We start from the raw sequence: 22067 nt of genomic DNA on the forward strand, positions 1-22067 counted from the left end.
TTGGTGCCCCTTCTAGTTCAGCGCCCAAGGCGCCACGTCCACCTGCTCTCCCCTAGTTGCAGCCCTGGTGGAACCTGTATGAAGCAGAACATCAAAAGACATAATATCCCATTTTAAACAAGTTCCCATTTTCCCCATTTAATGAAAGTTCATATTAAAGTATTAATCAAAATGGAACTATTTTTTGATTCTATTCAAGACAAGTTTGTCTCATATTGTGTCTGATGTAGACAGGTTTCACTGTATATGTTATGACCAGTATATAAAATTTTATAGATAATCTTACAAAAAAAAATATTTTCTATTATCAATGTTGAAGGAAAATATTAGTTTTCATGAATTGATATATACATATATATATGAAATTGTAGTAGGGCAAAACCTTTGAATCAATAGTAATGAAATGAAAAAAATTTCCTCACACTTGCTTGCCTTATTGATATTGTTTTGCTCTCAATCAAATAATGTAAATTTGTAAAAATATGTATTTTTATTAAGAAAATTTTTTGGGTTCAAGTAGAGATGTTCCAAATTTGTCAAAAACTATACTTCATTAACTTCAACATAGTTATCATTGTTTCATAGCAATTAGTCAGTTATTGCGGGAACCATGTTGTTGACCACTGGTTTTAGAACCAAAGCTATTGTGAACTGAAATGTTATGGGCAAGGCCATTTCTGACGAATATTTATTAAATTCAGTATTTAGTTCGATCTATATTTCTTCCAATGAATCTGTTATTAATCGATCATTGTTTTAATTACACATCCTGTTATTTTTTACTTTTCCCCTCTATCAAATAATTCTTCCCAGTGATTTTAGTATTTCAAATATTTATAAGCATCTCACATTAAATGAATTATTTGTTGAAGAATGTTGAATAATGAATCCAAACATTTAGATAAGTTCTGACAAAACATTGAGAGCACACAGAATATATGATCCAGACAAGTTTTAAAGAGAAGTAGTAGCATCAAGTAAAAGAGTTTTTCAAGCAAACTCTGTCTCTGAATGCAATAAGAAAAGCTACCAATCCGGAGAAATGCTTTATGAAGATCAGAGGGGTTCGACTTGACTGGAAATGAAAGATTTGCCATTCATTCATCATGCTACTGGCAGAATCAGATGAAATCTAAAGTAATATCAGATAAAACAACCAGCAAAACAAAAGAAAAAAAATTGATTGTTTCAAATTTGCCAAGGACTGGAAAGACAAGTTAACAACCACTGGTGAGTTTACTGTATACTGTGTGTGAAGAGATTCACATATTGAACTGAGCGCAACCATATTTGTGCGATATCAGTTCTCTGCTCTGGAGGGCAATGACCATATCACGCCTTCACCTATGACCATGAGGGGCTAATCAGTGATACGCAGATTTTATTTACAAGTAATACCCTCTGAATATTCAGAGAAGCAATTAAAATTCACAATCACTATTTCAATGGAAAGAAAGAAAGTAAAATATTTTTTTCAAATCTTATTGATTAATCACAGCAAAGCAGTGCAAGTTGTCAAACAACTATGAACACATACTTTTTTTTTCATTGAAGAAAAACCACACACATAAACTTCACAAATAATACTAAATAAAAATAATACAAAAAAAAAAGCAAACAGTGATCTTGAAACCAAGGCGTCATGTTTCACAAACATTGAGCAGATTAAACTGGAGTCAATTTGTTCTAAGATCCGTATTCCCATCACCGCTATTTCTGCTAAGAATTACACAGTGCTTGATCATTTTAAACAATGTTTCCATTTACAAAGTATGCAGGTGCATTCTATTAGCACCACTAAAAATTAATTTTATAACTATTGTATATATACTCGTGTATGAGTGTTTTTGTGGAAAAATTCTTTCCCCAAGTGGGGGTGGCGGGTGGTCAGTTTTTGATGAGAAAATATCGACCCCCGTAATCAGTAGTAATTTTTTTTAGCAGTGTTTGAGAGATTGGCATTATTGGTGTGGAATATGTTTAAACCCCACAGAATCGATAATGTCAAAGCCGTGGCAAAGAAATCAAAACATTATTGATTGGTGGTGGCTAACGTTGATTGTACAGCCTTTACATGTGAGCAGACCTGCCAACTCTCAGGATTTTTCATCCTTCCTCCTGCTCTCCGGATTTATTAACATTTCACCGGATTTTGGCAGAAAATTAGATTTTACGCGAGCTTTCACGTTGTCGTGACGTCAATAACTGCCATCGTCGTTAGGGAAAACACCCATAGAGGACAGCCATGGTCATTTCCATCGAGCATCCACAAAAAAAAGCCTTGGTGATCGCATTTAAGCAACTGGCAAAGACTTGACTTTGCTTACGTAGCGTTTATCGGCAATCATTTATCAGAGGCATGACCTTGGTTGCCGAAATCCCTTGTATAATCGTTATTGTATTCTATTAACAGTCTTGCGTAAACACAATTTTTTTCGTCAGCAGCTTTGTGTGTGTATTTTGAAGTTTTTAAATTGTTTTTCCTCTAATTAAAAATGTCTTTAGAAATAAAATATAAAACTTTAAGCTATGTAAAGCTTTCAAGAGTTCATATACCCAATGCAGAACCTGCCTGCGGGGGGCGGGTGTGGAAGAATGGAACTTTTTTCTTTATTGATTCAAAAAATATTTGTTTTCGAAAAAAGTTTTTTGTGAATTTTTTTTGATCGAGTCTGAGTGCCGGAGGGGGGTACTCCCCCCGGGAGAATCTCCGGATTTCTTGATTCCAAAAGTTGGCATGTGAGCATGAACAAGCCTCTCAAAGACTATTTATGGAATTTGCGGATCGAATGGATGAGTTCTGATAAAGAAACTATTAAAAAAGTGGTGCCTTGAGAAACTTGACACTGGTCTAGTGTGCCAATGGGTACGAGGTGCGGAATTCTGTTTCCACCTAAATTATCATCTGATCCTTCAAAAAGTGTTGCACCAGCAATGCGATGGACGGAACTGAAGATGATATCCTCTTTAAAGTGACAATGGCGATGATAGCCCAGATAAAGATAAAAACGAAGATGCTGCACCCCATTATGATCTGATGGATTACCATGAGCTTGGAGACTTAGAAGAAACTGATTAAAAAGTTTGAATCATTTTCTATTGTGAATTTCCATGAAAATATAAATTTTTTCTCTGAAATGCACGGATTTTTCAATTTATTGTGGTTTTGATGGTCCTGAAGTTGGAAGGGGATGGGGTTCGGCTTATATATGAGTATATACGATATTTTTGTATTTTTCAAGCTGCAGGTACCCTCTGTAATTTTTAAACTTAGAAGCTGATGTTTTAGGGCGGGCAGGGTCTTCAATGCATGGCCCACTGGCCACATTTGGCCCTTGGAGCTTTTTGTTGTGGCCCATTGGTCATTTTCAGAAAATGGTTGAAAACGTTGAAAAACAATTTATTCTAGAATAAAAAAATAATTACAAAAATTATGTAAATTTTGGAATTAATGAAAAATAATTTTTTAAACAAATAATCCAGAATTAGTGAACAAAATAACTTTATAAATGAATGAGAAAAATAATTTGGGATTTTTTCTGATAGAAATGATTTCACAATCAATAAAAGAGTAATTGCTTAATTATTGAAAGAAATTACTTGAGATATTTTGAGAAGAAAGATAATTTCAAAATCACCGAAATAAATAATTACAGAATCATTCAAAGTGATTTCAATTAAAATTAATCTCAGGATGAATTGAATCAGTAATTAAAAGGTTTTTCAGAATTAGTGAAAAAAATGATTTCAGAATTTGCTTTCGCTTTTCTGTCTCTCTGCGTATCTTATTGGATATATGGAATTGTGGGCCGGCCATTTGGTCCTGGCCCATCAAGTGGGAGGGGGGGGGGGGTGCCCTGCACCCAAAGCCCCCCCCCCTCCACTTCGGCTCTCTTTGAGTCCCGCTCACGAGAGGGAGAGAGTGGTCTTGGGTTGTCCTCTCTCGAGGGCCCCTCAATACTCCGCCCATCTTTGGCTCAGCCCCCTTTCTTTTAATTGAGAAAATAAATAATTTCAGAATAAAAAGTCAATTATTTTTGCCTTTGTTTAATTCGTGGTCCAATTGGTCCCTTCTATCAAGATGTCATTAAATTACATGAATTTGTGGCCCGTGGGCTTCCCCATTGAAATGAGAAGTTTTAAAATTTGGCTTGTCATGTCTGAAAGGTTGAAGACAACAGTTTTAGAGCATATCTGTTCTAATGATACAGAATAGAGTGAAACCTCTCATCAAGGGACACCTCATCAAGTAGAACCAGACTTTCTATCCTTTATTGAGAGAAAAAAGAGCTCTTATTTACAAAGGGATATGGATCAGGACATGAGTTTCGTGAAATGAGGTGTCTTTTAACCATGGGTTTGACTAATTTCCACATTTTAAAAATTTTTGGAGTTATTTATTTCTTTGTGTGTTTGTGAAAATCCTTCCTATCACGAATTATTAATGTAACCCTTTCAGATGCTGCGTATGAAAAGATGTTGTTTTTTTTCTCTGTAGAAATTTTTAACCTCAGGGAGTTAAGCCCTGACTTGAAGGATTGTGTAAATATGTTGAATTTATGAATTTTCGGTTTGGGCTTTCATCAGAGAGCAGCACTTTGAACAAGGAAATGGCTTCCAGGAGGAAGTGCCACAGGGGAAAAGTGTGATTTATTGCATAAAATTGAGAAATAAAATTCTGGAAAACTTTTTTATGTGAAGAGGAATATACACCTCCCCCGATCTCTCCCCTCTTGGCGGAAAAAATTTTAGCAGAGTGTCATTCCCCAAAAAAAGAATTGAAAAATAAAGATTTGCTGACATATCTACTCTATAATATAAAATCACAAACTCGAAAAGGGCCTGTTGCAAAGCAACCGAGTGTCGGAAGTGGGTAAAGTTTTTGTGACGGAAATTTGTTACGTTTTGTGTTACGGAAGTCGGTTACAATTTTGGGTCAAGTATTCATTTAACTCTAGCATATATTGTGACCCATCGGGACCATGTTATGTGCATGTACCGAGAGGCTCCCATATCCTACAGCAGGGCCCTTAGGCTGGAATTTAGATGGCGAGCCCCCAAACCAGCTTTTCAGGGCCCCTCTGTGGTTAATTTATAGTGTGAAAAATCAAAAAGTGGTAAGAATCGTTCTGGTCCTGCTGTTAGCCCTGCCCTTGTGGGGGGGGGGGGGTCATGCCGAGAGGTATGTATAATATACATATAACAACAGTGCCGGGGTACCCGGGGGGGGGGGGGAATTGTACGTATACCTTCATGGGAAAGTTAAAAGTTTTCATTTCCAGGAGCCCTTGATGAATCTCATTGTTTTCTTGCTGCTTTAACGTTGAAAAATTTGCGATAGCGGAAGCACAAGATATATCCAGTCTGGGGGCTCCAAAAAATTTGCGAATTCTGTCACGGGTAGTTGCGTGGGTGGTCCTGGATTTTATTCATTGGTAAAACAAATACAAATGAAAATTTTTCATGGCATTCGCACCGGGGGATGACCGACAATCTTCCAAGTCGGGGGCCCCATGTTTACAGGTTTCATTTTGGGGCTCTAGATGAATCTGATTCTTTTTGTTTTTTAACATTATACAATTTGCAACAGCGGAAGACCGAGATAAATCCAGTCTGGATTCCCCACTAAAAATCTGTGTATTGTGTTCCCGCTACTGGACGTGGGGCCCTGGATTTTATTCTTTGCAAAATTGAAAAAAAATGAAATTTTCGTGGCCTCTTACAAGGGTGTTCCCGACAAGCTTCCAGGTCAGTGCTCCATGGGAATGTTGATAGGTTCTAATTCAGGGTCCCTGGATGTATCTCATTGATTTTTGTTGTTTAACATTGTAAAATTTGCAACACATCGGTAGCCCGAGATATATCCAGTGTGGGCCCCACTAAAATTCAGCGAATTGAATCTCGGGCCCCAGTTTCTGGGGGTGCTTGATGAATCTCATTTGTTTTTTTTTGTTTATCATTATTTTTATTAAAATTTGCTTCTTCAGTAAGCTGGTGCTTTCTTTCACACGTCTCTTTCCATAGCACACTGATGAAGTGGGATGAAATAAACAAGATATGTTGTGAAGAGAAGTGGGGGGGGGGTGGCCCCCCTAGTATATATATATAGTTTTTAATATATTTTTGACTATCAAAAATGCAAAAACATTTTGAAATTTCCAAAAAATGAATGCTCAGATTTGAAAAGGGTTTCATATTTTTAAATTTCATTTTTATATCTACATTCAATATTCATGTTTCCACATCTGGTGCTGTCCGGGATTTCCCCATGAACTGGCAGGATTAAAAAAGTGACAAACCATTATAAAGGCATATACATGTGTGAAATGCATTATTAGAGAACCATGGTAACCAAAGTAAACATTCTGAAAATTATTTTTGAGACTCGCGAAATAATTATTGATTAACAGTTTTTGGCCAATTTTTGATATCTGCCCAGCTCTGACGAATTTTTAAAATAGCCTATCATTCACACAAGTTGGGTTCTGTTTAGTATGTAAGCAAGATTTAGTGGCAATTGGTTTAAAATTGTAGATTTGTATAGAGAACAGACAGACACACACACACACACAGGAAACCAATTTTAGGTACAGTAGAACCTCGATTATCCGAACACATCGGGACCAAAGGGTGTTCGGAAAAATGAAAAGTTTGGTAAATGTATTTCAAAACTAATTCGATAATGGCAAAGAATAAATTGATATTCGGCAACAAATCACACCCTCTTACCTCTGGCAAAACCGTGATAAATACATTTTCGTCGCCAAGAAGGTGCACTCCCACAGGATTAGAAGAATTTGTGAGACGGAAAAAAATAACAGTTAAATCTGCTCCTATTCATGTTTTTTTTTGCTTACCAATCGTTCATAACTACATAAACTATACCCGGACACCCCTACTAAGTGGGCGTACGTAGAATTTTCTTGATTGGGGGGGGGGGGTTCAAAATTTTTTTCCTTTTGAAGGGGGTGGTGGTGGTTTACATTTTTCCAGCAAAATAACACTATAATCTTGGCTTGAAGGTAGGGGTTAGAACCTCAAAACCCTCCTTTGCGTACACCAATGTGTGCCATACTTACATCTTTAGGTCACAGGTACAGTATGTACAATTGTTTGGAAGTAGATTATTGTACATTAGAAGGAAGCTATTGAGTTGGGAGATCAGAGGATTCAAGTTCCAAGAAAATAACCAACTGTTGGCCATCATTGACTATAGAAAACTGAAAATGAGTTAGGTTGAAAAGGTGCGATTGACTGAGTTGTTCGGAAAATTGATGTTCGAATAAAGAGGTTCTGCTGTATATATATTTAATACTAATAACTTAAAGGTTAAAAAGTGGATGTTATTTCTTTATATATATGCATTTTGATTAAAAAAATTGAACTATCTCAAATTTACTAGAGCAATTCATGAAATGCTGAAGCTAGAGAGCCCAAATTAACAGTTCAGTTGTAATTTGCATTTTCATCTTCTAAGGGGTTTTTCTTGAGCATATCAGTGGCAAAAAAACTGAATAAAGTAGATTGAATACCTCCTAAAGTGCCGAATTAGTTTTTCCTAATTTGTTGCAAAGAATTGCTAAGTTGTTAAAAAAATTAGAACATCCGAATTAAAACAGACTTGGATTATTACATGAATATTTTTATCCAGACTTCCACTTGTCCTACTTTTTCTACCTTTCGGTAAAATGTCCTTTACCTACCAAATCCTGTCAACAAAATTCGTGTAATTGGTTTTAATTGAGGAGGGAATCATTGATACATTGCGAAGTATTAAAAATGTTATAGATTACAGTTAATGATTCTGCCAAAGCTGTATCGTTTTCAAGGTTATTTGGGGCTGTATGTAAAAAAAAATTTATTTTTTCATGGTCTTGGACAGTAGCTAGCATTCATCATTCAAAATTATGGTGCATATTTTATTAGTAGGTGAAACAACAGTTTGCATAACAAAGGAGTTGGTTACATAGACCTATTGTAGGTTTTGTGACTGATGCTACCCAATAGCATTGTTGTCTTCTGTATTTTTAGAACATGCAGGGGCTTAAACAATATTTACAATACTCTGTAAAGAGCTAAAAATGAAAGTGCTTTATTTTTTAAAAACAAATACACTGGTATTGAACAGTAAAACGTAAATAATTCCCTTTAAAAAAGGGATGGCAACGTAGTAAAACCATCCCATTCATCTTGACTTATTTACATCAGATCTTGTAATTTACTCATTTTGTACTCATCTTTTGAAAGTGGTCTAAAGGAGCGCCATTCTTAAAAAACATGTATGTCTTTAAACATAACTCCACAATCTTTTGATAAGATCATCAAGTACTATCATCATATCCCAAAACCACAGAAGTATCAATGATGTCTTTATTGACATTGCCAAATTCTTGCTCTATTTTGCGTTTTCCATCTTCAAAGTCTTCAGCTGATGGAACCAATAAATAGATCAATGAGTGAAAAAATTTCTCTGGATGGAGGTATACTGATTAATAATGTTTTACCAATCACAAATAATAACTGTTAAAATTTTGTGGCAAACTTGATAATTTAACTAATATCATATTGTTTTTTTTATATTGCACATTAATGAAAATCTGGTTACTAATTTCTAAGAATTGTAAGTTTTATTTGATAGGTGGCGTAAGCGGTTCTAGTTCATCGATTTTTTTTCTCACACGAAATACGTGGTGATTCTAAATTCATGGGACAAACTTTGAAAAGTGTTATAAGACATCTAAACAAGCATTTTTGATCATAGAATGTGCTGTCGAATCGCAATAGCAAAGGCTAGAGAGTGTTTTTGGAGAACGATTTGTTGATTTTTTTTCGATTGGATTGAATTCAAATCAAATCAATCAAATCAATTTATTCATTTACAACATACAGAGATTTAGATTAGTTTAAACAAAACAAAACATATTTATCATCCAGAGGCTGTGATGCCTGTACGGATGATTGAAAATTTACATAAATAATGAATAAAATATCTAAAAATATACGACATGAACAGAAACATTAAAAAAAAAGAAAAGAGACAGATATACAACATAAAAGAGACAAAATTATCACTGTCAAATAAAAAAATACGTAAAGATAAAAAAAAAAAAATCAAGAACGAAAAAACGTACACAACACAAAAAAAGACAAAGTTCTTAATGCATGGCGAGAAATGTAAAATAAAACAAAACATTATAGATAAAAAAATATATGAGGAAAAAAATGAAACTCGCACATACATAGACAAACACAAACAAGAACAAATTTTTTTTTATTGAAAAAATATGCATAATTAAAGTGGCAAAGCTAAATTGAATAAATTTTATTGCTCCTCCTAAAGGTCAAAATAAGAGTCTACATCGTCTATTGAAATTAATAATTTGAATAATGATTTTTTAAATGCCGCGTGTGTGGGTATATTTTGTATTTCTAGCGGTAGTGAATTATATAATTTCGGAGCTAAATAATAAAAATGTTTACGAAAAATTTCTTTCCTAAAAGTAGGAATACGGTAAATCATATGAGGTCTACGCTCGGAAACATTATCTTTTAAACTGCATAAGCCTTTATTACGGTTTAAGAACAGAATAATACGAAAAATAGCATTATGGCGTAAAGGAAGTAGATTAAGATTTCTAAAAATTGTAGAGGAATGAGGCTGACCCCGATTCAAAGTTTTGAAAACTCTTTTTTGTATTGAAAATAAAGGCAATAAATTAGTTTTATAATCACCACCCCATATAATTACACCATAATTTATAAGTGAATAACACCAAGCATAGTAAAGGTCTTTTAAGAAATTAGCGGAAACTTTCTTACTTATATAATAAAAATTATATAAAACAAAACGGAGTTTTTTAAGTAGTTCATGAACATGAGATTTCCATTTTAAATTGCTGTCTACATTTAAACCCAAGTATTTAATACTATTTACTTCTTGAATTGCATCGCAATGACAATGAGGTTGAAAATCACAAGCGAGGGTATGAAATTTTAGATTAAGATGTAAATCAGATTGCATAAGATTGAAATTAACGTATTTTGTCTTCTGTAAATTTAATTTTAAATCATTAGCATAGAACCATTTTTGAATTAATATTAGATCGTGGTTAATATGATTCTTAAGTCTGTCAAGATCATCACACGAATACATTAAAACAGAATCATCGGCATAAGTGATCATGGAACCGTCAAATTCTAAATTACAAAGATCATTAATGAAAATCAGAAAAAGTAAAGGACCTAATATAGATCCTTGTGGGACTCCTCTATTTATATGGACGTAATTACTGAAATTATCCTGTATTTTGACTCTTTGTTCTCTATTATATAAATATGAAGTGAACCAATTTAAAATATGACCCCGAATACCAGCTGAATTAAGTTTTTGAATGAGAATATAATGGTTCACATTGTCAAAAGCCTTTGAAATATCTAAAAATATTGCAACAGTAAATTTGTTCTTGTCAATGCCATTATAAATAAATTTCGAAAAGGCCAAAAGGGCATTTTCAGCACCTCGTCCCTTTAGAAAACCAAATTGGTTTTTAGCAAAAAAATTCACAGAATACAAAAAATTATATATTCTAATTGAAAGAATTTTTTCAATAAGTTTAGAAAAAATCGGTACAATTGAGATAGGCCTATAATTCAGCAGAGAATTATTATCGCCAGCTTTAAAAACAGGAGTGATAGTGGCTCGTTTCAGTGACTCAGGAAATACAGTAAGTTGAAATGAGGTATTTATGAACTTTGTGATGAATGCGACATTATTTGCAGCAAACTCTTTAATCAAGTAAATATTAATTCCATCGTAATCATACGAATTAGTTTTAGAAAAAGAATTTAAAGTGCTATGTACCTCAAGATCGACTACATCAAAAAAGGCAAAGGAATTTATGGTAGGCGCAAGGTATTTTTTAAAATCATCATTGTTACCAAATAAAGACGTATTGTGGCTTATATGATCAAAGTGGGTGTTGAATTGATTTGCAAGTTCTAGAGTATCAGTAGAATCTGGCAACACAATAGCTTTATTTTGTTTATCCACAATACTGTTAATAAATTCCCATTTCTTTTTATTAGTATCGCATTTCATAAACTGTTGCTTGTAATATTCATTTTTAACTAATTTAATACGGATTTTAAGCTCATTGGCTGTGCATTGATACGCTGTTCTGTAGATTCTATCAAATGGATATTTCCGCATTTTTTTATACAGTTTTTCTTTTCTACGAACCATACGTAACAATTCGTTTGTCATCCAATTATTATTAAATTTATGCGTTCTCCTAGTGCGATATTTGAAATTATTTTTAATAGAATTCAATGCAAATGCAAAAGTTTTATATTGCGTATCGATATCAACATTATCCCTCCAATTGTATTTATAACTATTAAGAAAATTAGAAAGCATATTTTTGTCGATTACTGTAAAATACCTACAATCAGAAATTTTTGAGCTTGGAACTGTATTATGGCTCAGTTTCATAACTATGGGAAAATGATCAGTTAGATTATTAATAATTATTCCAGAAGAAATAGTGGATGGGTTATTTTGTGATTTAAAAAAAATATGATCGATGCAAGTGGATGTATCTCTCACTCTAGTAGGCTTATTTATCAGACACTTAAAACCATATTGGCTTAGACAGTTCAGGTAATCAAGGACGTCAATACTGTTTGTGAAAATGTCTATATTTAAATCCCCTATAATTATAATATTATCGAAATTAAGGTTGGATAAAGCAGATTGGAGCTCATTATTAAATTCAGCTATTGTGAATTGGTGAGAACGATAGATAGATAAGAGTGCAATATTAAATTCCCTACTGAATAATAGGATACATTCAGCCGTAGTGAAATGAATATCAATCTGATTAAAAATAAGATTTTTCCGTACAAAGACTGCGATTCCCCCCGACCTGCTATTTTCTCTGCAACAGAAAAACGAGTTGAAATTATCCAACTTATTATACAAGTTCACTTCATTACTATAAATCCAAATTTCAGAAAAAATTAATAAAGATATTTTGTTCAAACAACCTGAAAATTCTGCTAAAAAATTATCATAGTTAGCTCGCAAACTCTGAATATTTGTATGAAATATATTTAAACTATACTTGGTTGGTAAAGACGTAAAAAATGCACTTATATCATCCAGACCTGTAATAATTTTACAATCATAATCAGGTTCAGTTATTATATCAGTTAAGAAATCGAAGATAAATCCTTTTCAGAGTTTATTCGTATGACTCTGGATGATTCATTCTTTCGCAAAAAAATTTTGCCGTCACGTACCCAACCAAACTTATAGTCATGCTCAGCTTTAAATTTTCGTACATGGAAAAACAACTTCTTCAGCTCAGGAGTTAAATGTTCATTGAAATATACCGGGATAGTAGAGAATCGGGAATTGATTTGTGACGCACTTACTTTTTTATCTTTCAGTTTCTTCAACACCTGATCACGCACCAGCTTAGACGAGAATTGAACGATAATCGGTTTAGGTTTGTCTTTATTCATACTAGGCACACGGTGAGCGACCATTATACTGTTGATCATTTCACATTCAGCCAAATCTTCGATCTTAGATAAGATCTGGGACAGATTCTCATTTTCTGATTCCGGGACATTAGTAACCTCCATGTTAGTACGCCTTGAATATTGCTTCAACTCAGTGATGTCATATTGCAGTTTCCTCATTTCGGATTTGATCTCTATATTTTCAGTTGCGAGAGTCTCATTCCTTGATTGCAATTCCTCATTTTTGTTCTGTAGCTGAATTATAGAGTCCTTCAGGTCTTTCATGACAGCATTATTGAAATCGATCACTTGCTTAAATTCTTCCAACTTGTTGGTTACGAAGTCCTTGAGATCGGTGTTTTGTTGCACAATCCTCTCCAAGAAATCCGAAATATTCGGGCAATCACTACCGCCAGCAAAAGTATCCCTGAGAGAGGACGTACACGCTACACAAGTCCATTTCCTCTGTTTATCCTGTGACAGTTTACGTGCATCCTTACCGCTGAATCCGCCACACGTGAAATGGAAACTTCGTTGGCACCCGCTACATTTGAGTGAATCGGAAACCTCAACTGAATCCGAGCACGTGTCACACTTCGGCATGATTAAACGATGTAATTAGATGACAGGAGCTTAAACACTTACATAAATTAAATCATCAACAATTACTTGAACCTATTAATAAAAAAATTAGCCACCAAACTTCGAGAAAATTACTAAAAATTAAGAAAAGTTACGGAGCGACAAGTAAACACAACCTACGGCGTTCGCTGTTGCCACTCGAAAATTGGAGTTTGTTTTTTATAGGTGCAACGACCATCAAGGTTATGCTGCACCAAACAATGACTTGTGGTCAACCACTGTATCAAGGTAACAGAGGTGAAGAAAGAAAACTCTTTTCAGGCAGCTGTATCTTAAGGGTGGTAAAATATTATTCGCCTCAGGTGGCAGAATTTCTAGGACCAGCCCTGCTTTAGTGGTTTTGTGATATCTGATGATTGTACTTGATGATCGTATCAAGAGATTGTGGAGTCTAGCTTAAAAAAAAAGCTGGTCAATTGCAAACCAGCTATCGACTATACAATAGCAATGATAGAATTTATGGTGCCAGATACTTATCAATTCAATATCTTGATGCAAAAAATCCATAGATGCCAAAAGTCTCCAAAATTTTTAATAAATCTTCAGGACTCCGCGAAAAATGCTTATATCTCCCAAGTTTCACCAGTGCTTGTAAAAAAATCTATTCTCAAAGAATTTCCAAAAAAAAAAAGAAAAGACTTTTTAGTTTTTGATGCATAAATGACATCACAAGCTTTGTGTAAATTGTTGCCATTGCGTCAAATCACAAAAAATATAATTTCACTTTTGCAGAAAACAAAATTTGCCGATTAGCCTTTTGACATCCAAAATTGGCATGATCACGTGTATATGCTTCAACCATATGCCTGTAGAATCTGTTTCGTTTTGGGCCTGATGGATATTTTTTGGTTGACGAGCTTTGATGTTTTGAGTGTAATAATGATGGGCAATTTAACCTACTAAGCCATGGTTGGTGATGGCTTGCGTGGTGTCACATTTTTGCAACAGAAAAAAATTCTGATTTTTTTTATTTACTACTGAAAAATCATTGATGTTTTCAAAAGATCCCTTTTATATTTACTTTTGTACAGAATTTGGAATGCCATAAAAAACTTCCTGAATCCTCATTCTCCAAAGTTGGTAGGTAGGAAAATCTATGGTTAAGGCAGAAGATCGCTACAGTAGAATGCATTCGTATGATATCAGCAAGTGATGTCTCGTACTGTCCATGCAAATATACATGTAATTTTGTGTTTGTTGAAATATCTAATTTTTATACCCATAATGCGAAGATTTACCTATTCTAGGTATATATACATAACCAGGAAAGACAACACTTATTCGATCAAGTGTTGATGTAAATTTGCATTAAAATATCCATGTAATCCGTTTTGATTCAGATATGTTTTATTTTTTTTTTTAATGAAAGAAAAAGTAATTTAGCATTTTAGAAGGCATTCAATCTACTATACTAAATTTTTTGCCACTGATATGCTCAAGAAGAACCCTGGTAAAAATGTAAATGCAAATTATTACTGCACTGTTGATTCGGTTCTTTCCAATTAGGGCATTTTATGAACTGCTCTTGTGAATTTCTGGGGTGTTGTAATTTTTTGAAACAGATATATGTATTTTTAATTTTGTACATTGGAGGTAAACGACAATGTGCCAAAACAAATTTTACAGGAGAGCCGTTTGAAGATATTTTTATTAGAATAGGTTTCTGTGTAGCTCTTGTTTTATGAAGTGAATATATCTGTTATTTATAGAAATAAGACTTAGTGTCCTATACCTATATGTGTGGTATAATGAAAGCATTGCAAATTAATAGTCATCCCAATATTGATGAAAATAGACATGGGCTATAATTCTGTATGCCACAGATAAAGGGCACTGTGTAGTTCATATTTTTCAGAATGCTAATGTTGATTTATAGATCAAATGATCTATAAATCTTATTGCCATGTAATCATACATTATTTGATCTATAAATATTTGATATTATAGATCAAATAATGTATGTTTGAAAAAAAAAATAATAATGTTCCCAAAAATTCTTCAGGTTCCCTGAACTTTAATTACCAAATAAAGCAACACTTTGAAAAGTAATACTTGGATGTAATGTAACACTTGGAGGTATATGAATGATCAGCGTGCAAAAATTCAGATTAGTACGATACATCTTAGAAGTCCACAGGCAAAATGTGGTTCAATCTAACCTACTTAAAGCGTTGGTCTATACAAAAAAAAATACTACTAAAAGAGAGTATTGATCTACACATAACAATAACTACACTGATTTGCTGTCTGGGAGAAGTAGGTATCTTGTATATCAGGGCAGTGGCCTGAAAGTGCACTTCGATTGAGTACTTGTGTGTCAGCTGTGCGTGCAGAATAAAAAAAATTTACAGCCTTCACGGATTGTGCAAACATGCATTTTTGCTTTAATTGCTTTCATTTTCTGTTATTTTCAGACTGGTCTTTTTGGAACCAAGCCTACAGGTTTTGGTTCGACTGCAACAACTACAACAAATACTTTCAGCTTTGGTAATACAACTACTGGAGGCTTATTTGGGCAGAAGGCGGCTACTCCAGCATTTGGTACAGGAACCACAGCATTTGGTACTGGCACTGGATTTGGTAACTTGAACAATTTATATTCATTAAACTTTTCTTTGCATCTGCATTCAGTACATGCATGTTTGTCAATTTTTTTTGCTACATCAGAGGGGCTGTCCAGCCAAAATTTGGATTTTTCCCTTCACAAAACTTCAAATCTGAAAAACACCCTTCACAAAATACAAATTAATGAAACCGTGAATATGAAATTTCATTTTTTTTGTATAAAATTAACTAGATTATTTTTCTTCCCACATAATTATTTACTTTCCATAGCTTTATTGATCATTTTCACAATAATAAACAATATTTTCATAAAAACAGGACCCTACAGAAAAGGTCTATTCATGGATGCCAAGTCTCCCAGATTTTCCAGGAAGTTCACAAATTTCTATTCTATTTGCTGCACTCTCAAAAAGTTCTTATATCTAATAAATTTTGACTTGAGGTGAGAAAAACATTATTTAGGGGAAAATTATTCCCTAAGAATTTACCTGGAATAGTCTGTAGTCTTCAGTTTTCTTTCCCAAAATAGTGTGACATGCATAGATATTTACCAATGCATAGAATCACAAAGAAATTCAGACGAGGAAAGTAAAAAATTTGTCAAACAACCAGCATAAGTTTGACTAATCAATGGAACAAACGTCTGGTTTTTGGGGCCAATGGAAACTTTTTGAAAAATATATTATGGCAATTGCAATGAAACCTGTCTTGAATGGAACAGAAAAATACTTTGTTGAATAATAAATGTTTTACCATTATGAGAAACCTATTTAAGATGGAAACTGTCTGACGCAAAAATAGAAGGAGTATTTAGTCTCTATTTTTGGACAAAAACCTGGCAAAACGGAAAGAATTTTTGGCCAAGTAAAAGTTTTGTCCTTTGAATGGGAGGAAGTAAAGTAGTTTGGGAGACTCACACAACTTAAGTGATACAGTGTTGTGGCAGCCCACTGATTAATGACTGAAGATGTGGCGCATGCAAAAATGCATGGGCGTGTAGGGAAAAAAAAGTGTGACAGGCGATAAGAAAAACTGTTACGTGGCAGTCTTCATGTGTTTCACATTTCATTCAGTGCAGAGATGGTCAGCAGTCACAAGAAACACGTCTTGGATTTGAACACAAAAATTGAGGTCATCGATGCAAAAGAGAAGTAAAATTTAAGTGTCACAGAGATAACAAAAAAGTTTGCTATTGGAAAATCTGCTACAAACTGCTACAATTTCAGATGTCTGCTACAATTTTGACAATTTTCCCTTGTTTGTTACATTCTGCTACAAAAATGCAGAAATTCTTCAATTCGGCACCATCTTGCACCAAAAACAAAATTTTTCCTTAATGTGACAGAAAACCCCACAAAATTTCCACATTTTTACAGTAAAATCAGCAATTTTACTGTATTCTGATTTCATGATTTTAACACTGATTCTATGATTTCCTGACCCTCAAACCAATGCTGATGATGATTATGACGTCTATCCTAAAAGCCTCATTACACATAACAAGCATTACACAGAAACAAACTATACGTCAGGTTGCACTACACGTACACGCACATTCCCGCATTTACCGATTCGTTGGGGGGGTTCCGCGTGGGGTGTAGCAGTAGTAGGTAGGGGCTCGGGGGATCCATGATGTTCTTAAGTCAGCCACCTCGTTGGGCAATTTGCCTGTTGTGTCGTTGTATTTGTATTTGTATTATTTGTACTAAGAGTATTGAAAATGTGGCAAACCATTATAAAGGCATAAACTACTATTATGCATATACATTATACTAACAGGATTAAAGAAGTGACAAACCGTTGTAAAGGCATATACATATCTGAAACGCATTGCTAGGAACCACAGTAACCAAAGTAAACGTTTAGAAAGTGATTGTTGAGGCTCAAAAACCATTGTTGCCCGACAGATTTTTGCCCATTTGGGACATTTTCCCTGCTCTGGCGAAATTTTAAAGTAGCCTATCGTTCAAATCTGGTCCCATTTGGTATATATATGCAAAATTTGGTGGCAATTGCTCTAAAATTGTAGATTTTTTATGGAGAACATGCACACACAGAAAATCAATTTTATATGTATAGTTATATATAATAGCCCCTGTGCACTATGTGAAGGAGCAGGAAGGCTTGAGACAAAATTCTCACCTGTTCAAGACATCATTTTGGTGCCTCTCTGGCATATAAGCAGCATGAGTAAAATTAACTGGGGGAAACTCAGATTTGTATATGCCATGAGTAATATGGTGAAAAATAACATTGGCAGTTCAGTCAGCTCTTATCCTGGGCTTTATATTCACTTATTTCATAAACGTACACATATTTATTGTATACTTGTATACTATCTGCGTTGTGTTCCAGCTAGATGAAATGAATCAAAAATTACAATGATTTCTGAAAATTATTCCATCCAATAAAGCTATTGTTCAAAATTTACAGAAATTTTTTTCTTTTTCATTCTAATTTTTGATTTGGAAGATAGATGGCAGCACTTGAATGCATAACAAGTGCAACACTTACATGAATTATCTTTTCGTTCCTTTGAAACCAACCACAACAATGGTCTAGACAAAGCAATTTTAATTAATGCTTATCTGGAAGCTATTTTCCATTGAACACTAAACATGCTGGTGAATGATGTAAACGGAAATGACATGTCAAGAGAACGAATAGTAGAAAATGAATAATAGAAAACTTGGAAACAAAACGACAGACCAGAAATCTGTTAAAGATGCTTAAAAATAAAATACACAAGGAGTAATCACAAATCAGTGAAAAATAGATAATGAAAACAGATGTACTCAGATAGAATTTTTTGTGAAAAAATAATCATTGTATTATAAATGTCTAATAGTTTAATCATTATCCTACAGTTTTTATTTCTATAGTTTACGTTAAAAATAATTTAAGTTTATAGTTTTTATAATCACTATATTTAAATTTCTGAGAATTTCGAATAAATATTCTAAGAATGACTCAGAAAAGAAGTCATCTCAAAGTAGGTTGAATCAAACTGAGATAATGATCAAGAGCGAACTTAAAAAGAAACACTCATCATTTTAAATATGAAATGGGCAAATTCTAGTGAAAGAAACAAGATCAAACGTTCAAAAATTTTTGAAGCTGAAGAGAACAAAAGCGCAACTTTTAGACTTGCATCAGCTGCAAAAACAAGAAAAGTAATTACTTTTTCTAATGAGTTTTAAGTATCTCCTTTAGTGATTTTTTTTAAATTAGTGATTACTAGGTCTACAAGATAAATCTAAAAACATTCTTTTTGGAATTATTTCTAAAATCTGTAATACCATGTTAGCCTCTCATTTGTTGATATTGTAGAGAATAAAAATATAAATATGAAGTCTCAATTTTTTTATGATTTGAAAATTTAAAAAGAAGTATTTCTTCTAGAGGAAATCTGTGTTTTGTACCTTGTCGTGTGGGGGAGGGGGGGGGGGGAGACACCCCCCCCTTTTTCTGAGCTGAGATAACTTTTTTGAAGTAAAAAGTAATCTTGCGTATGCTACCGCGTATATGTATATAAAAACTGTGTATTTTATTTACTGCCAAAATTTTAAAGTGCTACAAAACTGATAAATTCTGCTACAAAAATAAAATTTCCGTTTTCCACTCCTGAATTATGTGACAATTTTCAAAACAGGGCATTGTCACACATACCTGAGGTATTTCTATGCTCAAAAAGATGTTGCCTAAAATCTGGCAGCAAAACACTGCGCTTTAGATATTGCTTCAAAATATTTTAAACTATTGAATTAATGAATGTCAGTTTTATATATGTGGCATGGGCTGACCATATTTCCTCGATAAAGATACGGAAAATCATCAATTGTCACCAAAAATAACAAGGTAAGCAAAGTTGCCAATTATTGTTAAAATTGCAAAAAAACACCAAAGGCAGAAAATAGCGCACTATTTAATTGAAGCAGTACATTTAAATGGATTCTATGGGGGGGGGGGGGGAAACATTAACATGACATTATTTAAAATTATATAATTCATAGGAGTGGGAAAATAATTTTAATTTCAGTAAAGAATAAAAATTTCAATAGGCTTTGTTGAAACTATATGGTAAATAATGGGACATTTTTTCATGAAAAAGTTGGGAATGCCAAAATTACATGAAAATGTGGGAATGTTCCAGAAAATACAGTTCATATAGTTACTCTAGATATATGATTACATGCTTTTTAATTTTTTTTTATAAAAGGCAAAGTTCAATACTGTTTCAAACATAAAATGATTTCTGCTTAAATGTCATTTGTGCATACTAAACTACAATGGCTTTTTTTGAAAGCAAGACCTTTAGAACTTGACATTGCCTGCAAGTTGAAATAAGAATTATAATTGTTTTAAAAAGTTATATATCTTTAAAAGTTAGCACTTCAAAATTAAAAATGAGTAACTGTTGAATATAAATTAAAAAATCGGTTATTTCATTTTTGTAAAAAATCATGGTTTTAACAAATACATGAATGTCCTTGAATTTTAAAATTTTTCCTGGAAAAGTACTTCAATAGTCCTTGAATTGTTTTACCTTCAAAGAGTATGAACCATGGAATGGTTTGTGCATGCCAGATCTAGAAAACTGCCAATATCTGGGCCAATGGTTCAAGCTGAAGTGAAAAAAAATTGCTAAACAACTTGGGAAGGAAGATTTCCACGCATCGAATGGGTGGCTGGAAAGTTTTCGAAAACGACATTCAATAAAATTCAAGGAAGTATGTGGTGAAGCTGCTGATGTTGACCCTGAGACTGTAAACAATTGGAGGGAAAACTTCTGAATTTAATTGAAGGATATAATGTTAAAGACACAGCAAATGGAGATAAAACCGAATTGTTCTACAAAACCCTACCAAACTTTTTTTCTTGTCCTTGTAGAACATCTCAAATTGAGAAAGTTGTGCTGGAGGCAAATGGTCAAAGAAACAATTTACTGGGTTTTTGTGTGCTTTTATGACTGGAGAAAAAAGGGAAAACCTCTGGTTATTGATAAATCTATCATAACCACATTATTTCAAGAATATAAATCCTAAACATTTACCAGTTGAATGGAAGCGACAAACAAAAAAGCGTAGACGACAGCTAAAATCATGGAAGAGTGGCTTATTGCCTTTAATGCCTGAGTGAAGAAACAAAAATGGCAGGTTCTCTGCTATTTCTTGACGATGCGACTTGTCATCTTCACATTGCACTTTCTGCTGTTAGACCGGCTTTTTGCCCACCTGGCACAACTAGTATTACACAGCCAATGAATCAAGGAGCGATTCGCAAAGTGAAAATAAATTACTGGAGCATTGTAATGCAACCACTGCTGGCAAAGATGACCAAGTTTATCGGAATTAACCGACCGATGAATCTGCACTTAAAAATATGTGTAAAAAAATTCTTTCCAAATGATTCTGAACGTAAAAACATGATGCAGAATATCTGCTTCTAAATGGCTGTGAACATATTTTACCTTTTTTCTTCCCCCCTTAACATCAGGGTCGGGTTTTTGACATCAAAAACTGGTTTAAACTATTGAAAACTATCAAAAACCTAAATTAATGCTGTTTGATAATGTTTTGAACACAATAGGTATACAACATGACAAAAAACTTACTTTTTTGCATATTACAATGTTTTATTTTTAAACATGAATTTATTACAATAATTAGAACAATATTAATCACAATTAGCAATTTTTCAACGTAAGAGTCTAGAACATATAAAATATAATTTTGTCATTCATTTTATCTAAGCTACTGATTACCTGTGCTCAATTTGCTAAGTGGAACAGAGCTGCTTGTTCAAAATATGTATGATGGGGGCACCACAGAGTTTGGTAGGTTTTAGAACGAGGTCAGTGAGTGGAAAATTAAATGATTGATCAAGAGGGTATGGAAGAATATGAGCAACCAAAAGAGTAATTTGGAGAGAGATGTGTATATGTACAGAGGAGGGTAGATAAGCGAGCTGTAGCCAAGAGCGGCAAATTTCTGGAATCAGTGGTCAAGAAAATTAGACTAGAATGAGTGAAGAGCATCAAAATTTGTACAGTGTACTGCCCACTTGGTGGCAAAATCGTTAATCTGCCTCTGATAAAAAAATTTTCGAGAAAAATGCTTGGTTATAATGATTTTTTTACTTTATTCCCTCAAACATTTACAAATTATTAAAGTATTGAAAAGGATACTTCTCGTAGTAGTGAATGTTTTTATTGCTTTAACTTTTTACGAACGAAGACTTTTTTTCTGTTTGAAATTAATAAAATATCACTAATTGCACTATAAATGCAATTATTAAGTTTACACCATAAATTAAATAAACAATCTAGACGTTGA

The 22067-nt window shown here is 33.6% G+C and overlaps 1 protein-coding gene across 2 annotated transcripts in view; it reads left to right on the forward strand.

Annotated features, from left to right (window-relative positions):
• Nup98-96 (nuclear pore complex protein Nup98-96) overlaps positions 1-22067 on the forward strand; it is a 164590-nt gene that overhangs the window by 38186 nt on the left and 104337 nt on the right. For both annotated transcript variants that reach the window (XM_089249609.1, XM_089249608.1), the window contains exon 10: positions 15582-15747. In XM_089249609.1, the coding sequence (XP_089105735.1) occupies positions 15582-15747 (166 nt within the window). The remainder of the gene's footprint in view (positions 1-15581; positions 15748-22067) is intronic.

This window comes from Pholcus phalangioides, unplaced genomic scaffold, assembly GCF_987345545.1.
Source record: "Pholcus phalangioides strain wild (caught in Gottingen) unplaced genomic scaffold, Ppha-v1.0 ptg000022l_1, whole genome shotgun sequence".
In the NCBI taxonomy this organism is placed as follows: Eukaryota; Metazoa; Arthropoda; class Arachnida; order Araneae; family Pholcidae; genus Pholcus; species Pholcus phalangioides.